This window comes from Lagenorhynchus albirostris, chromosome 3 (assembly GCF_949774975.1).
Source record: "Lagenorhynchus albirostris chromosome 3, mLagAlb1.1, whole genome shotgun sequence".
In the NCBI taxonomy this organism is placed as follows: Eukaryota; Metazoa; Chordata; class Mammalia; order Artiodactyla; family Delphinidae; genus Lagenorhynchus; species Lagenorhynchus albirostris.
Genome location: NC_083097.1, coordinates 57,443,318 through 57,463,659, shown reverse-complemented (window position 1 = coordinate 57,463,659; position 20,342 = coordinate 57,443,318). Strand labels below are relative to the sequence as shown.

General features: G+C 39.6%; 1 protein-coding gene across 3 annotated transcripts; it reads right to left on the bottom strand.

Annotated features, from left to right (window-relative positions):
• Nucleotides 1-7,402: 7,402 nt before the first annotated feature.
• On the bottom strand, nt 7,403-20,140 carry BTF3 (basic transcription factor 3). Of its 3 annotated transcripts, XM_060143113.1 has the most exons (7): nt 19,746-19,976; nt 19,349-19,417; nt 15,341-15,454; nt 14,819-15,020; nt 13,624-13,680; nt 12,163-12,226; nt 7,403-8,355 (listed from the first exon to the last, which is right to left on the bottom strand). In XM_060143113.1, exons 1-7 carry the CDS (start codon nt 19,875-19,877, stop codon nt 8,241-8,243), a joined length of 753 nt encoding a protein of 250 aa, XP_059999096.1. In that variant the 5' UTR covers nt 19,878-19,976; the 3' UTR covers nt 7,403-8,240. The 3 variants fall into 3 exon arrangements, with proteins under 3 accessions (XP_059999096.1, XP_059999095.1, XP_059999094.1); XM_060143112.1 differs by lacking the exons at nt 7,403-8,355; nt 12,163-12,226; nt 19,746-19,976 and adding exons at nt 12,413-12,713; nt 19,984-20,140; XM_060143111.1 differs by lacking the exons at nt 7,403-8,355; nt 12,163-12,226 and adding an exon at nt 12,413-12,713 and having other exon boundaries at nt 19,746-19,966.
• Nucleotides 20,141-20,342: the final 202 nt, after the last annotated feature.

The window sequence follows — 20,342 nt, the reverse complement described above, 5'->3', positions numbered from 1 at the left end:
CAGTGCAGGAGGGTTCCCTTTTCTCCACACCCTCTCCAGCATTGGTTGTTTGTAGATTTTCTGATGATGCCCAGTCTAACCGGTGTGAGGTGATACCTCATTGTAGTTTTGATTTGCATTTCTCTAATAATTAGTGATGTTGAGCAGCTTTTCATGTGCTTCTTGGCCATCTGTATGTCTTCTTTGGAGAAATGTCTATTTAGGTCTTCTGCCCATTTTTGGATTGAGTTGTTTCTTTAATATTGAGCTGCATGAGCTCTTTATATATTTTAGAGATTAACCTTTTGTCCGTTGATTCGTTTGCAAATATTTTCTCCCATTTTGAGGGTTGTCTTTTCGTCTTGTTTATGGTTTCCTTTTCTGTGCAAAAGCTTTGAAGTTTCATTAGGTCCCATTCATTTATTTTTGTTTTTATTTCCATTACTCTAGGAGGTGGATCAAAAAAATATCTTGCTGTGATTTATGTCAAAGAGTGTTCTTCCTATGTTTTCCTCTAAGAGTTTGATAGTGTCCAGTCTTACATTTAGGTCTCGAATCCATTTTGAGTTTATTTTTGTGTATGGTGTTCGGGAGTGTTCTAATTTCATTCTTTTATATGTAGCTGTCCAATTTTCCCAACACCACTTTTTGAAGAGACTATCTTTTCTCCATTGTATATCCTCGCCTCCTTTGTCATAGTTGACCATAGGTCCATGGGTTTATCTCTGGGCTTTCTATCCTGTTCCATTGATGTGTGTCTCTGTTTTTGTGCCACTACCATATTGTCTTGATTACTGTAGCTTTGTAGTATAGTCTGAAGTCAGGGAGTCTGATTCCTCCAGCTCCGTTTTTTTCCCTCAAGACTGCTTTGGCTATTCGGGGTCTTTTGTGTCTCCATACAGATTTTAAGATTTTTTGCTCTAGTTTCGTAAAAAATGCCATTGGTAATTTGATAGGGATTGCATTGAATCTGTAGATTGCTTTGGGTAGTATAGTCATTTTCACAATATTGATTCTTCCAATCTAAGAACATGGTATATGTCTCCTTCTGTTGGTATCATTTAATTTCTTTCATCTGTGTCTTCTAGTTTTCTGCATACAGGTCTTTTGTCTCCCTAGATAGGTTTACTCCTAGGTATTTTATTCTTTTTGTTGCAATGGTAAATGGGAGTGTTTCCTTAATTTCGCTTTCAGATTTTTCATCATTAGTGTATAGGAATGCAAAAGATTTCTGTGCATTAATTTTGTATCCTGCAACTTTACCAAATTCATTGATTCGCTCTAGTAGTTTTCTGGTGGCGTTTTTAGGATTCTCTATGTATAGTATCATGTCATCTGCAAACAGTGACAGTTTTACTTCTTCTTTTCCAGTTGGTATTCCTTTTATTTCTTTTTCTTCTCTGACTGCTGTGGCTAGGGCTTCCAAAACTATGTTGAATAACAGTGGTGAGAGTGGACATCCTTGTCTTGTTCCTGATCTTAGAGGAAATGTTTTCAGTTTTTCACCATTGAGAATGATGTTTGCTGTGGGTTTGTCATATATGGCCTTTATTTTGTTGAGGTAAGTTCCCTCTACGCCCACTTTCTGGAGAGTTTTTATCATAAATGGGTGTTGAATTTTGTCAAAAGCGTTCTCTGCATCTATTGAGATGATCATATGGTTTTTATTCTTCAATTTGTTAATATGGTGTATCACATTGCTTGATTTGCATATATTGAAGAATCCTTGCATCCCTGGGATAAATCCCATTTGATCATGGTGTATGATCCTTTTAATGTGTTGTTGGATTCTGTTTGCTAATATTTTGTCGAGGACTTTTGAATCTATATTCATCAGTGATATTGGTCTGTAATTTTCTTTTTTTGTAGTATCTTTGTCTGGTTTGGATATCAGGGTGATGGTGGCCTCATAGCATGTGTTTGGGAGTGTTCCTTCCTCTGCAATTTTTTGGAAGATTTTGAGAAGGATGGGTGTTAGCTCTTCTCTAAATGTTTGATAGAATTCACCTGTGAAGCCATCTGGTCTTGGACTTTTGTTTGTTGGAAGATTTTTAATCACAGTTTCAATTTCATTACTTGTGATTGGTCTGTTCATATTTTCTATTTCTTCCTGGTTCAGTCTTGGAAGGTTATACCTTTCTAAGAATTTGTCCATTTCTTCCAGGTTGTCCATTTGATTGGCTTAGAGTTGCTTGTAGTAGTCCCTTAGGATGCTTTGTATTCCTGCGGTGTCTGTTGTAACTTCTCCTTTTTCATTTCTAATTTTATTGATTTGAGTCCTCTCCCTCTTTTTCTTGATGAGTCTGGCTGATGGTTTATCAATTTTGTTTATCCTCTCAAAGAACCAACTTTTAGTTTTATTGATCTTTGCTATTGTTTACTTTGTTTCTATTTCATTTATTTCTGCTCTGATCTTTATGATTTCTTTCCTTCTGCTAACTTCAGATTTTGTTTGTTCTTCTTTCTCTAGTTTAGGTGTAAGGTTAGATTGTTTGAGATTTTTCTTGTGTCTTGAGGTAGGCTTGTATAGCTATAAACTTCCCTCTTAGAACTGGTTTTACTGCATCCCATAGGTTTTGGACCGTCGTGTTTTCATTGTCATTTGTGTCTAGGTATTTTTTGATTTCCTCTTTGATTTTTTCAGTGATCTCTTGCTTATTGAGTAACGTATTGTTTAGCTTCCATGTGTTTGTGTTTCTTACGTTGCTTTCCCTGTAATTCATTTCTAATCTCATAGCATTGTGGTCAGAAAAGATGCTTGATATGATTTCAATTTTCCGAAATTTACTGAAGCTTGATTTGTGACCTGGGGAATGTTTCGTGCGCACCTGAGAAGAAAGTGTAACCTGCTGTTTTTGGATGGAATGTCCTATAAATATCAAGTAAATCTATCTGGTCTATTGTGTCATTTAAAGCTACTGTTTCCTTATTTATTTTTATTTTGGATGATCTGCCCATTGGTGTAAGTGAGGTGTTAAAGTCCCCCATTATTATTGTGTTACCATCGATTTCCTCTTTTATAGCTGTTAGCAGTTGCCTTATGTATTGAGGTGCTCCTATGTTGGGTGCATATATAATTGTTATATCTTCTTCTTGGATTGATCCCTTGATCATCATGTAGTGTCCTTCCTTGTCTCTTGTAACATTCTTTATTTTAAAGTCTGTTTTATCTGATATGAGTATTGCTACTCCAGCTTTCTTTTGATTTCCATTTGCATGGAATATCTTTTTCCATCCTCTCACTTTCATATGTATGTGTCTGTATGTGTCCCTAGGTCTGAAGTGGGTCTCTTGTAGACAGCATATATATGGGTCTTGTTTTTGTATCCATTCAGCAAGGCTGTGTCTTTTGGTTGGAGCATTTAATCCATTCACGTTTAAGGTAATTATCGATATGTATGTTCCTATGACCATTTTCTTAATTGTTTTGGGTTTGTTTTTGTAGGTCCTTTTCTTCTCTTGTGTTTCCTACTTGGAGAATTTCCTTTGGCATTTGTTGTAGAGGTGGTTTGGTGGTGCTGAATTCTCTTAGCTTTTGCTTGTCTGTAAAGCTTCTGATTTCTCCATTGAATCTGTATGAGATCCTTGCTGGGTAGAGTAATTTTGGTTGTAGGTTCTTCCCTTTCATCACTTTAAGTATATCATGCCACTCCCTTTTGGCTTGTAGAGTTTCTGCTGAGAAATCAGCTGTTAACCTTTTGGGAGTTCCCTTGTATGTTATTTGTCATTTTTCCCTTGCTGCTTTCAATAATTTTTCTTTGTGTTTAATTTTTGCCAATTTGATTACTATGTGTCTTGGCGTGTTTCTCCTTGGGTTTATCCTGTTTGGGACTCACTGCGCTTCCTGGACTTGTGTGGCTACTTCCTTTCCCATATTAGGGAAGTTTTCAACTATAATCTCTTCAAATACTTTCTCTGGTCCTTTCTCTCTCTCTTCTTCTGGGACCCCTATCATGCAAATGTTGCGTTTAACGTTGTCCCAGAGGTCTCTTAGGCTGTCTTCATTTTTTTCCATTCTTTTTTCTTTATTCTGTTCCGCAGCAGTGATTTCCATGATTCTGTCTTCCAGGTCACGTATCTGTTCTTCTGCCTCAGTTATTCTGCTATTGATTCCTTCTAGTGTAGTTCTCATTTCAGTTATTGTATTGTTCATCTCTGTTTGTTTGTTCTTTAATTCTTCTACGTCTTTGTTAAACATTTCTTGCATCTTCTCGATCTTTGCCTCCATTCTTTTTCCGAGGTCCTGGATCATCTTCACTATCATTATTCTGAATTCTTTTTCTGGAAGGTTGTCTATCTCCACTTCATTTAGTTGTTTTCCTGGGGTTTTATCTTGTTCCTTCATCTGGTACAGCCCTCTGCCTTTTCATCTTGTCTATCTTTCTGTGAATGTGGTTTTTGTTCCACAGGCTGCAGGATTGTAGTTCTTCTTGCTTCTCTTTTATAGTCTTTTTGGGTTTGTATCTTTTGAGGAAAGGGATTGCATGACAAGAAGTTTGAAAACCACTTGGGCAGGAGATCTCTGAAGTGCTTTCAGCTCTAAAAAGAATTTTAGACAGCTTCTTCCATATCAGTTCTTCATTTGCAAAATGGTATTCAGCACATATTTCAGAGAACTGCTAGTGTTGGAGGGTCTCCTGCAGAGGCGGGGGTTGGCTGTGGCTCACCACGGGGACAAGGACACTGGCAGCAGAAGTTCTGGGAAGTACTCCTTGGCATGAGCCCTTCCAGAGTCTGTTATTAGCCCCACCAAAGAACCCAGGTAGGCTCCAGTGTTGGGTTGCCTAAGCCCAAACAACCAACGATATATGAATTTTTAAAAAGCACCCCCTTGTGATTCTGACACAAACCCTCTCTGCTAAAAATCACATAGTACTCTAGACCGTCAGCTCACCGAGGGCAGACAATATCCATCTGTCTTGTTCACCATTGTATCTATGGAGCTTAGCACACTGCCCAACACAGATGTTCCATAAGTATTTGCTGAAGGAATGAATGATGAACAAATGAACCACAATCCAGAGACAGCCACTGGTAGCTCTCCTGGCCTTTGTTTTAATGCTTAGTGTTTCTATATGACTGTTTTGCACAGTTGAGAACCAATCACATATAAAAGTGAGTAGCTTATTTGATCACTTTTAGTAAACAGATTTGTTGTTGTTTTTGTTGGCCGCGCTGCATGTGGGATCTTGATTCCCAGACCAGGAATCGAACCTGTGCCCCCTGCAGTAGACTTACAGAGACTTAACCACTGGACCACCAAGGAAGTCCAGTAAATGGATGTTTCAATATTGAAAGTGTTTTAGCATTGTTTAGCATTTAGCATCTCCTATTACAAATTTGACTACATAAAAAATCTTTTTACGTAAAGCTTTCTTCTATATACCCAATTATAGGCAGAGGACAGAGTCCCAGAGGGGGATTTTCAAAGAGTGAGAGCATTTTAAAAGGCTGTAGCTGCTGTGGGAAGGACAAAGTAACACTGACCCCACAGGAGCAGAAGACTTTGGTTTCAGGGGCAAGAGCTTCCTGGTGTTTGTGACCCAGCTGAGGGAGGATCTTCAGTGGAGCTCTGTGAAGTGGCAAAAAGCCTTGGCGTGTCTGATTGCGTCCCAGCACTTGCTTCTACCACTTACTGGCTGTGACCCTAAGATTCTTTAAGCCTGTGTTTCTTCACCAGTAATGTGAATGTTCACAGCTACGTGACAGGGCTGTTGACTCTGAAGCACTATTAGGTGTTGGAGATGATGTTTATACTTGTCAGAGGGACAAAAAAAGCCTTGGAGTCTAGGACTGGTTCCCATGAAAAGATGCCATCCTGTCTCTCTTCTATTACAATGTACTGTTTACACACAAAGGGGTTTGACTGCAGACTCAGGCCCCAGAAGAAGGCTCAGAGATACGGCCAATGGGTCACTGCAGAAATATCAAGGGTGAGTCTCACTGTTTGCAAAAGGCAGTGCTGCTGAACTCTAAGGAAAGATCAAGAGTAGTCTGAGCAGTGTTTCTCTTCGTGGTGTGCCAGTAAAACCAGTCAGGCAGCTGCCGCTCCTGTTCTTCCAGGACTGCTCACTCCAGAACCAGCAAGCAATGTCCTTTGGAATGCTCGGAACCCAAGACCAAAGTCTGCATTTCATCTTTGGCACAGGGCTGTATTCCCAAGCTGTGGTGTGTCTAAGAGTGACCTGAGGTGCTCAAAAAATATTCAGACTCCCCCCGCCCCACCCCCTAGAGATTCTGTATGTCTGGGGGGAGCCCAGGAATCTGCATTTCCTTCCGTGATTCTCAGGTAGGTAGCCTGAAAGCCAGGTTTTGGGAAACACTGGCATAGTAGCCACAGCCCTGGATAGGGAACCAGGAGACCTGAGTGTGAGGTGAGACAGTTCCCCTTATCTCAGCATAAACCTCAGAAGTCACTCCATCTCACTGGCCCTGTTCCTTCATTTTAAAGCTCCATTTACAACCTACGGACCAACACCCATTCATCAAAAGGCCTGTTGCTCAGAAACTGAATTAGATACTAGACAGGAAAAGCACCACTACAACTCAAAGCACACATTTAAAGTCCTGAATGTTGTCTCCTGCCTTTCACACCGAGATAAACATGGACAACAGCTGGCTAATTTACATCATACCCCCAGCCCGAGCCTCTGCCCCAAGATGACTTGTTCTCCTCTGTGTCTGTGTGTTTTGTTGTGATAGAGCAATGCTGGCCTCCCACGAGGCAGTGTCTCTGGATTTCCTGCATGGCTTTTCTTGTGCTCAGAGTGATGGCTGCTGTGATCAGTCTTGGGATCACCTTTGGGATACCTGTAAAACCTGCAAGTATGTCTCTTCCCTAGGTGATGGATCTGTCAATAATCCACTCAACCAGCAAGAGTATATTTATCCACCATGTATTTCCAAAATGAGTGAGTCTCCTGATATGAGTGATATGGAGTGAGTCCACTGATAATTGATGGTTGGCACGTGCTATGTGCCAACCATTGCTCTGGACACCTAACACATCTCATCTTTACTCCATTCTTTTCAACAACCTTGAGAGGCAGTGGTTGTCATAACCATTAAGAACAGAGACTCAGGGAAGTTAGGTGACTTGCCCAGGATCATACAGCTGGAAAATCGACAATCCAGGGGTTCCATTCCAGGTCTACCCAACTCTGAAGCTTACACAGGATATGGTTTCTATCTGCAAGGAGTTTCTGCCATATTTAGGGAGACCAGAGATACAGTGGTGAACAATACAGGAGAGCATATCGTTCAGTGTTAAATGAGGTTGAGTGGGGTAATAAATACTGTTAGCAATTTGAGTGAAACCAGCCACAATCACAGTCCAAGCACCTCATGGATTAAGGGATACACACAGTAGTGTTACCTATAAAAGTATATAAACCTCATGGATTAAGGGATACACACAGTAGTGTTACCTGTAAAACTATATAAACTTTTAACTTTATTCCAACTATAAAACTTTAAGATGCAAAACGCACCTTTATTCCAACTATAAAACTTTCAAGATACAAAACGCACCTTCCCCAAGCCCTCACCAACTCTAACCCAGGTATTTAAAATATTTCCTGTTTACCACTACACACACCAAACCAGAATTTTCTGGCGATACGTTATTTCAGGTGTAAATACGTGTAAATATTTGAGATATGTGTTACCAATCTGCTATTTACCTCTTAACTTCCATCAAAATTTTACAGTACTTACATGTCTTTAAAAATATCATCACATTATTCTGGTAAACTCCCACACATTTTTTAGTAGATTCATTGCATTTAAACATGTTTCAATTTAGCCCACAGTGTCCCCTTGAGGTTGGTGTAGCAATTTATCTTTGCTCTCATTTCTAGCTAAGAAAAGCACAGAGAGAAAATCACAGATACACAGAACCAATGTGTGGAGAAGCTCAAAGCAGATACCAGGCTTGTTGCCCCCTCCTGGTCACCTTCCTTCTCAGGCAGGAGTGAGTACATACTTGTTTACCCAAAGGCCACTGGCATTGCAAGAAATGCAAGCTAAGTCGGCCTAGAGAGTTTGGGAGCACAGGGGAGAAAAAGAAAGAAAGGGAGGAGAGGAAATCATGGGAAAAAGAACAATAGAAAGAAGCAAAAGGGGGAAGAAGAAAGTGGATTATTAAAAGCAGGTTATTCTATTATTAGAGCTTGATGTTCATGGTCACAGGTGCATAGGTCAACATCCAGTATTTGTCTGATAAATCTTCCAATTTGTCATATCGACTGTTTAAAACAGCTTCACAGCGACTGGGCTTCTTGTGTGAGGACCGCTCTACTTGCTTGCCACCCTCCCTGCTCTGTAACGGCAGGCTGGACTGCAGTCATGGTGAAGATGAGTCTGCTACATATTGTGCTGAGGTGGACAAACAATCCAAATTAAAAAGCAGTCACCAGCAACTAATATCTAAAATTCAGAATTATAATTAAAACATTATCAATGAACGAATGTTTCTATGAGAAATAATGCCGTTGTCTATACAGGCCAAATGCCCAGCAGCCTCTCACAAAACTTGATATTCAAGTGTCCCAACCAGAAGACTTGGACATACGTGGACAAGGTGTGTGACACAAGAAACGACTGCGGGGATTGTTCAGATGAATCAGGTAAAGATGAAAATATGTAATTAATGTTTTAATGGGTTCTTGGAGTTGCTACCCTTACATTTCAGCCACATAAATTAACTCATGCTTAGAAACCTTCCTAAGGATATTTTCATTCACAGTTAAGCAATTCTATCACTTCCATATTTTTGCATATTTAAAGTAGGTGAGTTCTCTAGCTAAGAAGCAAATAAAGCCAGATTTGCAAAGATTAACAAAGATTAACCTTGACGAACAATTTTTGTCTGTTACCAAAATTGTTTGATTTCTTTGGAAATTTTAGTGAAGATCAAAAAAAAGTCTGTTGAATGCTTTGACTTTCAAAGACTTTTTGTTGTTGTTATTTAACCTTTTGCCCTTTCTCCTCCACTCTCCTCTCTGCCTTTCACAGTGTTCTCTACGGTGGTTTAACACTGTGCAGCACCCCGATCACTTTACAGTCTGGTAAACTGGATTATTCTAAAACCATGGTGGTAGATACGATTCCAATACCGCATGGCCCCAATCAACAATGTAAATGACCCATAGGAAATAAAGTACACTAAATAGATCATATCCTGCCTTTTGTCTAGTCCTCATGGAAGGTAGAAATAGAAATGCTTCCTACGAGTTGCATGTTATCTAACAATGTGTTGACAAGAAAAGACTAGAAGTATAAACAGATCTTTCTTGCTAGCTGCCAATTACCAAATACTGATTCTCTTCCTTGCTTATTGAACGTATAAACTCATACGGACCTTTCCTTGTTTATGTAGTGTGTCAGTATGTTTATTCTCAGGCTGATGGAGAGAGACAGTACTCTTCTTGGTTTTTCAGAGTACAAATTCTTTCACCCAAATATGTAGAATCTTTAATAAACATCTGCAATATTCCTCTTGGACAGTCTTCCCTATTTTAAAAATCCAAATGGCTATTTTTTTCCAATAGTATCTTTTCCAGTTCACCTTGACATTTTAACAGTTATGGTTTTAAAAATAAATAAAATTGTCTAGTTTCACAGTGCCCTAAGTGTTCAGGCTACAGATGTGATACTGTTTTCTTTGCCGACTGTGCCTGCATTCCCAGAACTCACTGCAAAGATGGCAGTTAAGACTGTGCTGATTGGAGTCATGAAAACTTATGTGAATAGAAGACTTTTCTAACTATTGTTTTGGAAAGGCTAAAAACTGTTATTAGTCCCCTTAAGATTTCTCTCCCAACAACATATGTATCTTAAAGGGGTGGGGTGGGGTAGGGAGAGCTACCAAAGCACAAATCCAGTGTTATGGAATAGAGAAAAAAATGATTGGTAGAATTCAGACCTGTCAGTGACCTCTGACCCATTTTTTTTTAAACTAGTTTCCAAATTTTAGAATGTAGCTTTCTGCCCTTACAACACAGGGTTATAATGGGGATGACACAAGTGTACTCCAGGTGGATTAGTTCAACAAATAAAGAGTATTAATCCTTAGAATCCTCAGTTCATAATCGATGTCCATCTCTTCATTAGGGTAACCCTGGTTCAGATCCAGCTGAAAGTAAGTTGGGGGCTACTCTTAAAAGCAGTGGACAACAGCCAGCAAATTGGGACAACAGCCAAAAGATCAACCAGACTAGAATCATCTGCCCCTCCAGCCTGCCAGGACCTGAAATTCTTTCCAGTAGGTACTGAGATCAAAACAGCAGACCTGGGTTTGAATCTCGCTCTACCACTTAAGGGGTATGTTTTAAGGGTTTCCTTATCCGCATAATGTGGCTCTTTGGGGGAGATTGTTATGACAATCAGTAAGATGATATAAAATGAGTTATACAGTGCTTAATAAACACAGGAATTGTGGGCAATTTAAGAAATATTATAAGGATATGGTAGATTATATTATTGTTTTAAAAAAAATCTGCTATGTTGCTCCGGAGGAGGATTATACTTCCCCAATCCTCATGGCCATCAGACTTGACTACGTATGTGACTTGCTCTGGCTGCCGAAATTTAATGATGTGTATCACTTCCCAACGTAAGTCTGAAGAGCCAGCTGACTGTTTGCCATCTCTTTTCCTTGTCCTGAGACTGGAAATGTTCTGATTAGAGGCTGTCCTTGAAGTAAAGTGGAGCCCAGCCACAGGCAAACCACAAACATCAAGCCTGACGAACAAATCTCTGTAGCAACTAAAGTTTCTAGTCATTTCTAACTGTAGCATAACCCTGCCTATCTTGATACTGAAAATGTTACAGGAAAAACCTTTCTTACCAGTCTATTGCCACCAACACACACCACCAGATCCTTTAAATAATGGACCAAAGAAATATTTTTAGAGGTTGTTGGGAGAAAAAAAAAGTCTCTAAGCACAGGCAAAACAGGACTAACCTTAGCCAGCAGCCTAGAAATCTATTGCACTTCTCTATTTAGTCCCTTTCCTATACAGATCTAAGGCAAATAACTATAAGGATATTCAGACAGCGGCCATCTTCACATGCTCAAGTCAGCCTCTGTCACTGCAATCTGTTGGGATGAGTTGAGAACATCTCTAATTGTGCTGCTCAAAGGAAGCATCACCAGTGGAAATGCACTAGCATCACCTGGGAGCTTATCAGATATGCAAATCCTCAGGCCCTACTCCAAGCCTTCCAAACCCCCTGCCCTCCAGGTAAGCCACTCCACTTGCCTTGGCCAGTTACATACAAGAAGTGATACTTGTATCACTTTAAGAGCCAGCAGGTGACCCACCATCTTCTCACTCTGCCAGGAAACTGAGTGTCCCAAATAGTGGTTGCTCCATCAGTCTGGGACCTGGAGTGAGTATGTAGCACAGCCCAACCTAACCCACAGTAGTCTGGAGACATGTACTTGTTTCCTAATTTTGTAAACCACTGAGACTTTAGTCCTGCTTACTATAGCAGTATACCTTAACAGAACTGATATACATCCTTCGAAGAAAATAATACAATGTTAAGATGTGCAAATATTTTTTGCACAGCATCTCATTTTTGAGTTAACAGTTGACTTTTAGATATAGCTGTATAGTACCTTCAAAAGGTACTCTCCAATTAGTATGAAAACTTAAATGAATTCTTATTATTGCAAGCAGAAACTAAGGCATTGTGATTGCTAATACAATTTTTTAAAAGTAGCCCTACATTGAGGAAATTTTCTGGGGTAATGGAACTGTTCAGTATTCTGACTCTGGTGGCAGTCATATTACGTGTTAAAATTCTTACAACTGTATACACTCATGTCAATATTACTGTTAACTTAAAAAGTAACAAAAACAATTTTAAAGAAAAAAGTAGTCCTATTCATTTAAAGTGTTATCACTTAAGGAAGATAAGGTGACATTCCTAACACAAACACTACATTTTTTCAGGTATCTTAGAGAATACACTACACAGAATGGAGTTAAGAGATTAATAACTACTTTAACTTTTTTGATGTAACCTCGGTTATATCTACAAAATGGAGTTACTAGTCCCTACTTCATAGATTGAGAATTAAATGAGAGAAAATTAAGTGCTATAATACATAAACGGCACTCAGTGTATGTTTACAATATAGACAATATTAAGAGAAAAAAACTCCTTGCTTACCCACGAAGGAATATACTAGTCTCATAATTACACTCATCACAAACTATGGAAGCTCTGAGGCCTGCTGGAGAAAGAAGTTTTCAGACATAAGAACTTTAAACCACCTTTGATACTTATACTGTCATTTTAAATCTTTAATCAGATTCCATCCATGATTACCAGTCATATTACATGCCATGATTAGCTTTCTATAAACAATTTTGCTTTCTGTGTACAAATCAGTATCAATGAAATAAAATATAAAACCGTATACTAAGCAAAGAACTTTATTAATCTTTGTTTCAAACTTTATTCCCAGGCTTCCTCAGCTTAATTAGCTGCAAAGAATGAATTGTATATAAGCAAAAACTGAAAAGAGCTGCAGTGTCCAGGGGCTTGGCTTAAAAATATTAGAGATCTAGATTTTATCAGATCCATAAACAAAATTTAAAAAGCAGTCATAATATAAAATAGCAGCTCCCAGTAACTTCTTCAAGATTTATCTTCTTCAGAAGTTGACTCAATTCAGTTTGCTTCATTTTTGGAAGCCTCATCAAAATTCTCCACAAGATCTAGGAAAAGGAAAAAAAAAAAAAAAGTAAAAACTCAGAAAAAAAAGCCAAGTCCATAAAAATAATCATCAGGTCTTAAAAAGAAGATAGGGAAATACTCTCAAAATATATCCTACAGTTAAATTAGGATATACATTTAGACACCTGTTTTTATTTCTAATGAGACCACTACTCATTTGGCATATTTTGAAGTGTATATTTTGGCATATAATTAATACAAGGGAAAGAGGAAAATTATTAACTTGCCAATGACATAAATATAATGCTTAAAGAATATGTATATGTCCCACCCATTCCTGCCCCATTCCAAGAATTACAGTTAAGTAATATTAGTTATATGGGGGACAGAATCAAAGAATACCATGACACACAATTTGAAGTTTTCCTGGATTCCTGAGGATACCTGTCTATGCAATGTGGAAATATTTCTGAGTCTAGGGAGTCTACTGCCCAATATCTGTTTTACAACAAAATAAATTATCCAGTAACAGAAAAATGCCTCATGATTGCCAAAGAAGTTTTTCTGCTGATTTCAGAATGATTATATAGAAGATATTTCTACAACTTCTCCATGCCTTCTCATACATTCATGGATCTCAAAGTAGGAAACGAGGGTCATTTGTGATCTGCAAGTACCTATTATATTTAGGTTACTATACACGTATCTATTTACACAATATTTAAGGTTAGATACCTTCTTGGGATCCCAAACAGAGAAAAACCAAGCCTACAAACCTAAATCCCAGGTGACTAACACTGCATTATTTTTCTCATTCTCCCTTTGCCCCACTTTACCCTATTTCACATACCTCCCCAGCCCCTGGCCTAAGGTAATCTTTCCTATAGTACAAAGATTCTTCATTCTCCCTTGCTAAGATTCTCTAGTTTAACCACAAGTGAAAGTTCCTACCTGGAACTTCATCATCATCATCCTCTCCAGTAGCAAGTGGTGCTTTTCCATCCACAGCTGTGAAAGGAAATGTAAATGTTCAATGAACACTAACCAAAAGAACAACAGGTGAATGGTCAAGTGTTGTTACAACTTATGCTTATGGTGACATTTGGAATTTCTTTTACAGTACTAGCAATAGCATGATAGTCTGACGTCTACAAATGAGCTAGAATACTAGTACCAGGCAACACACCAAATTCCAAACCCATTCTCCTTTCAATCCCTCTCACCTACAACATGGTACAGGTAAACCCACATACCAAAAAACCTTTACTGAAGTGAAAATAAAATAATCAAAAAATTAAAAGTACCTTTGACTGGTAAGCCTCCACTTTCCTTTTATTACACAAGAAAGTGAACTACACTTGACAGCTGAGACCTCACAGTACTAGCACTGTACAATTTTCAGTGGAATCCTTCAAAAGCCTACCTCTGAAAGCCTAAGACTTTCTAGAACCTCTTAGGCCTTTCGGCATGACAAAACAAACAAACTAACAAAAAACAGCAACACACACAAATTGATTAAAGCAGATGGAGCAAACCTCAAGAAAAACATGGATGACTAAACAGCAGACCATATAATAAACCTGTCTCACTTCTACATTTCCATTCCTCAAAATTTTAATCAGAGAGCTTCAGCATAAAGTAGCTATACCCTGATATACACCTATTCAACCACACAATTTTATGCCCCGAACAAAATCCTTATTACAGTATAATTAAAAACACCAGAATAGCAGGAGGCCAATTCTTAAAGACTATTGGTAATACCAGCTGAATTTGTACAACTGAAGAAGTTTAATAATTTGTAATGTATTTAAATATATTTCAATTAACTGTCAGTTATTTTAAAAAAAAAGGCGCAAATTAACATTTTCATCATTTCCAGCTAATAAAAGGTACAATTTTTAGTCTCTGATCCAAAACAGAAAGCTAGTAGAAAGCAAACATTTCACTTAACCAAGTATAATGATCAAAGCATATTACAACACACTAAAAACACCTGCTTAAAATCAGTATAAAAATTGATGTTTCTTAGAGGAAAGTCTGCATTTCCAAATTTAAAAATATTCATATCCACCGTGCACCCTAAATCTTAGAAATCTACTGACAACTCAGTAACCCTGGGCAAAACTGCTACTAGGAAACTCACATTGTTTGGGCAGAGCTTCAGCCAGTCTCCTTAAACTGGTCAGACTGTCTGCGCCAAGCTGGTTTAAGATGCTGGGGAGCATTTCTGTCAGCTGCTTTGTCTCAGCATGGCCTGTAATGGTGAAAGTGTTTGCTGCCAGAGATGCCTGAACTTTAGGGTTGTTAAAGTGGATCACTGTTCCTTGGTTTGTGAACATATTCACCTAAAAAGAAAAAAAAAATTGTTAAATTAGCAACACTCACCAAAATCCCTTTAAAACCAAACACTGTATTAAGCAAAAGCTGAAGTCTGGCTAAGTAACCTAGTATGTCACCATAATGCACAAGCAAAATTCTGCCTGAAATGGAAAGTGCAATCTAATCCCTTTTACACTTAGCAATCTCCCTGATACTAGAATAGAAACATATTTTAGAGAGAGATGAAATTCTCTGTTGGCAGTAGTCAAAAAAATCATTTAACGCACAAACATTAAAGTTTTCAATCAAATCTTATTTTTGTAAAGAAATAAAATCTGACACTTACCTCTTCAATACCAGAGATATTGTTTACCCCTAACTTCTTTAGAGAGAACTGAAGTTTTTTGTCGTCTGCTGTGGCTGTTCTATGAACCACCTTCTTCTTTCTGCGAGCAGTTCCCTAAAGTGGGGAGAAAAGGAAAGAACACAGCATATGTTTATACCACAAGAGTCATTTTCAATTGGACAGTTTCTAATTCCTTTCTGACCTCTCAATCTGTGTAAGAAAATTACCATAACCACAAACTTTTATGCAGTGAGTAGGCATATTAAGGCACCGATGGAAGCCAAAAGAAGACAATGAAAGGAATTGTCTAAAAATCCTTCATAGGGCTTCCCTGGTGGCGCAGTGGTTGAGGGTCTGCCTGCCGATGCAGGGGACACGGGTTCGTGCCGAGTCCGGGAAGATCTCACATGCCGTGGAGCGGCTAGGCCCCTGAGCCATGGCCGCTGAGCCTGCGCGTCCGGAGCCTGTGCTCCGCAACGGGAGAGGCCACAGCAGTGAGAGGCCCGCATACCACAATAAATAAATAAATAAATAAATAAATAAATAAATAAATAAATAAATAAAATCCTTCATAACTTCTAAGCTTCTAGTTTTGTCAGATATAAAGAAATGATGTTTTCAGAGTTCTACTTTTTATGTTATCTGCTCTATACGTGAGCATGTGCCAACCTAAATTAAGCCTCATTTAGAAACTCCATATCCAGAACCATTAACCTTTTCTGTTTCGATATTAAAGAAAAATCAACATCCATTAATATTCACAGACAAGATACTATAAGACACAAATATGTCTATATATAGACTTCTACAGCATCCAATAGTAAAATCTGAAGTAAAATCTATCTTACCTAGCAGGTCCCTACACTATCTGCCCTGCCCCTCTATGCCACTCTTGACACTCCACCTTCTATCACACATGTAAACTCATCTTCAGACAAATAAACCTCTTTGCTGTTCCTTAAAAAGGCCAAACAGAGGGGCTTCCCTGGTGGCGCAGCAGTTGAGAGTCTGCCTGCTAATGCAGGGGACACGGGTTCGAGCCCTGGTCTGGGAGGATCCCACATGCCGCAGAGCAACTAGGCCCGTAAGCCACAACTACTGAGCCTGCATGTTTGGAGCCTGTGCTCCGCAACAAGAGAGGCAGCCATAGTGAGTGGCCCCCGCTTGCCGCAACTAGAGAAAGCCCTTGCACAGAAACGAAGACCCAACACAGCAAAAATAAATAAATTAATTAATAAAATCCTACCCCCAACATCTTCTTAAAAAAAAAAAAAATGGCCAAACAGGAGCCTTCGCATATACTGCTCCCTTCTTCCCCTAACATCTGCATGGCTCCCTACCTCACTACAGATCTCCGTTCTTATGTCACCATATTGGAGTGGCCTTCCCCAACTACCCAATGAAAACTAGTAATTCCCACATTCATTTTCTATCTATCCAGGTTTATTTTTCTTCATAACACTTGTAAGAAATATATTTTATTGTCTTTCCTCACTAGAACGTAAGGTCCTCGAGGGCTTCGATTCTGTTTATTGCTACAGACCTAGTATTGAGTACGGTATCTGATTCATTGAAAGCACACGTCTTAATGAATGAACAGAATACAGGCTTCAGGAAAACTTGTCTCTTGTACATATATGCCAAATCTCCAAACTCCCTCTTCTCAAAACTCTTTAATGACACTCTCATGGACTCTCTCATACAGACTAATCCATTCATGCAGCACATAAGGCTCTTCATGGAAAGGCTATCACCCACTGACTTCACCTTCCCCCAACCTCCACACCAATTCCTATTCATCCTTTTAAAATCCTGCTAAAGCCATCATCTCTTCTGTGCCTTCCCTAAACTGCCATTAACACCCCCAAACCAAATCATTCCCATCTCTGTATTTTGAAAATGCTTCTGTTCCACTATGTATATTACACTGTGAAAAGGGGTTTTTGTTTTGTTTTGTTTTTTTTTTAAGATGCCTGTCTCCCCTACTAGCATTAAAGTCCCCCTCTAAGGACTTTAAACTTATTAAATTTTATACTCTCAGGATCCAGCAATAGTAAAGGCTTAAACAAATCATAGTTTAACTGAAAAAAATATCAATAGCTACAAAAAATACTGGTTACCAAACACCCCCAAAAACCTTTAATAAAGATCATCTTGAAGCGATGTAGATACCGGGTTTCCAAAGAATCCTCTCTAAAACACATTCCAAAGAACTACTATAAGATTCTAAAAACAAAACCAGCCCACATTCTACAGGTTTCATACACTTTACACTCAATTTTTACTGAAATAAAGGGCTTTCATAGCATTTACCTAAAAAGTACCTAACGCTTTCAGATTTCTCTAAGGCAACACTAACTCATCTAATTTCACATTCCACAGTAAGTAGGTTTCTTAAAACGTGAAGAAAATGTTTCCGTATTACAATGACAGAAATAGTTCCTACATTAACTAAACAAAGTTTAATCCTTCATCAGCCTTAAGAATCCTAGAAAACCTTGACTTTCCTTTACCCTAGAATGATGTCACTCACAAGTTAAAGACTAATGATCAGCGTAACAACAAAAAGAAGGCACACAAGCACATTATTCAAATGACTCCTTCTGAAACCTGCACTGAAAGGAATGATAGTTAAAAATACCAATATAAGAGCACCCAAACACTGACCCACAAGGAATATGAGTTTTCCTGGCACCTGAAGGCCACACCTAGCTTATAACAATTGCTAAAAAGGACAAGAAACACCTACTGCTGTTAATGGGTAGGTGTAGATCTTGAAAACCAGCCTGGGGGCATGGGGGGAATCAGGATACTTTCACTTCTGGCAAAATCCAGTAACTAACACATATACATCTTATTACTTAAGTCTAAGTGCAAGTTTTGGCTATTTTGCAGTAGACTGTACTTGAAGGTAAATGCTTGAAGTGAGAAAAACTAATAGATAATAAACTTGAAGCATGGAAGCTTTACAAGTTTTACCAAGTAAAGACACGCTCTGTTTCAACACGCTACCACACCTTGTTAAATACTAGGAATGTGCTAACACAAGATAAAATACAACTAGGTAGACCTCTGCTACAGTGCACATCTAACTTAATTAGAGAAACTAAAACTTACCAAGTTCAAAAAAGAATCCCCTTGAAGGGGACCAACAGCCACCAGGAAAGATCAATTAAACAAAAAACGATCATTTAAAAACCCACCCGTCAATCACTCTCATTCCCTCAGTTTCAGTGTAATTACAAAGCAAAAATGGAATGGTATCTGCTTAGGTAATATTTCCAAATCCACAGTCATTGCTCTTAAATTTAAAAAAATGTACCTATAAGAATGACATCTTCAAACATCCTAGAAAATACACAACTACCCTGGGTTGTATTTAGCGAAGAAAGGATTACAAAAGGTCTTAATTTACAGGAGGCATGAACTTCTAACTTACAAGAGGCATGAACTTCCAACTATTAAGTACCACAATTATCCACAACCATAAACTAAAGTTGAAAAGATAGTTTAAACTTGGATCCAGTTAGCTTAGTTATTAAAAAAATAAATAAAATAAAAATCAAGCACTGATTGTATACAACTTAGATTATAAAGCCAATGACAAGACAAGTCAAGGGTATTAAGGGTCACGTGATGATCTAACCAAAATGACATTTTCTTTCTAATTAAATTAGGAAACACTTCTGTTCTACTTAAAATACTGTAACACTGAAAACATCTACATAAAAGCAGTTTGCAGTTTAAGTGCTCTCTTTGTCTCTTCGCTTGCATTTTTTTCTTCTAATTTACAACCTACACGTCTCACTGATACACTACACTGTACACCTAATTTAATCCCTTGCCACTCCCTTCATAACGATTTGCAAGCTCTGTGAAATGCCCTCTAGAGACAAAGTGACAAGCCAATTCTATTAAAAATACAAAGGAGAAAAAAACCTAAACCATAAAACTTCAAAAAAAAAAAAAAACCCCAAACCCAAAACCCCCAACGCTAGTAAAACTTACTTTCCCACCAATGCGCACTTGTGCCTGCAGTTTGGCGAGTTTCTCCTGGTTCATGATAGTTTCTTTCATCTAGAAAAACAGGAAACCCTCAGCGAGGAAAGATCTAGTTCACTCTAGCATTCCACGCTCGTTATTTCCCAAGACACCAGCGGAATAAACGTCCTACACAGGCCGAAGCCTGGATCCCGAATCCACCCCGCCAAGCTCCCGAACTTCAGTTCTGAGGGAGCCCAAAGAGCACCCGCTTTCCTACCCCTCCCCCGCTCTTTAAAGGCCCAGAAAAAGGGCTCTAACCCACAGCTGGTCAGCGCCTCCCACCCCCCGGCCCCGGCCTGGCCTTGCCTCGGCCTAGCCAGGGCCTGCCCGGCCCGGCCACTTTCCGCAAGCCTCGCGGTACCTGAGGCTCCTGTCCTCGGGTTCCGCCGCGAGGTGGAGGAAGAGACGGCGTCGCCTCGCCCCCAGGGCAGCCGCCCCTGGCCCGACCTCGACCCCGAGAGTCAGCCTGAGTGGGTGCGCCTGTCCGTCGCATCGCCTTCCTCTCCTCAGCCCTGTCCCTCCCTGTCTCGCTCCTTCCGGGCACTTCCCGCCCCCGTTCCCGTCCTCCTCCCACGCCGGCGTCCAAAGCCTTTTTGTACCTTGTTGGAGCGGAAATGGGGCCGCGCGGGGGACTAGGGTTGGCGCTCAGGGGGGTCTCGGGCAGACCAGCTGAGATAAGGCGCACACACGCGGGGACGCAAGATGGCAGCTAGAGGGAGGCCGGAAGTGACGCAACGCCACTTCCTCTAAAAGTCAGGAAACGGACTTCGCCACGAGCTCAGCGGCTGGCTGCGCACGCGCGGCCTCCGGTCGCCGCGTTTGTGACAGTCTCCCGTCGTCTCGTGGTCCAGCGCTGGCAGGGTGGAGACTGAACGAAAGACTGGGCTGGAAGCACCGCGAGTGACCCTGGGAAAGGCTGTGGAAGGGTCAGAGAGCACGGTTCTTTGCACAGTTAGGG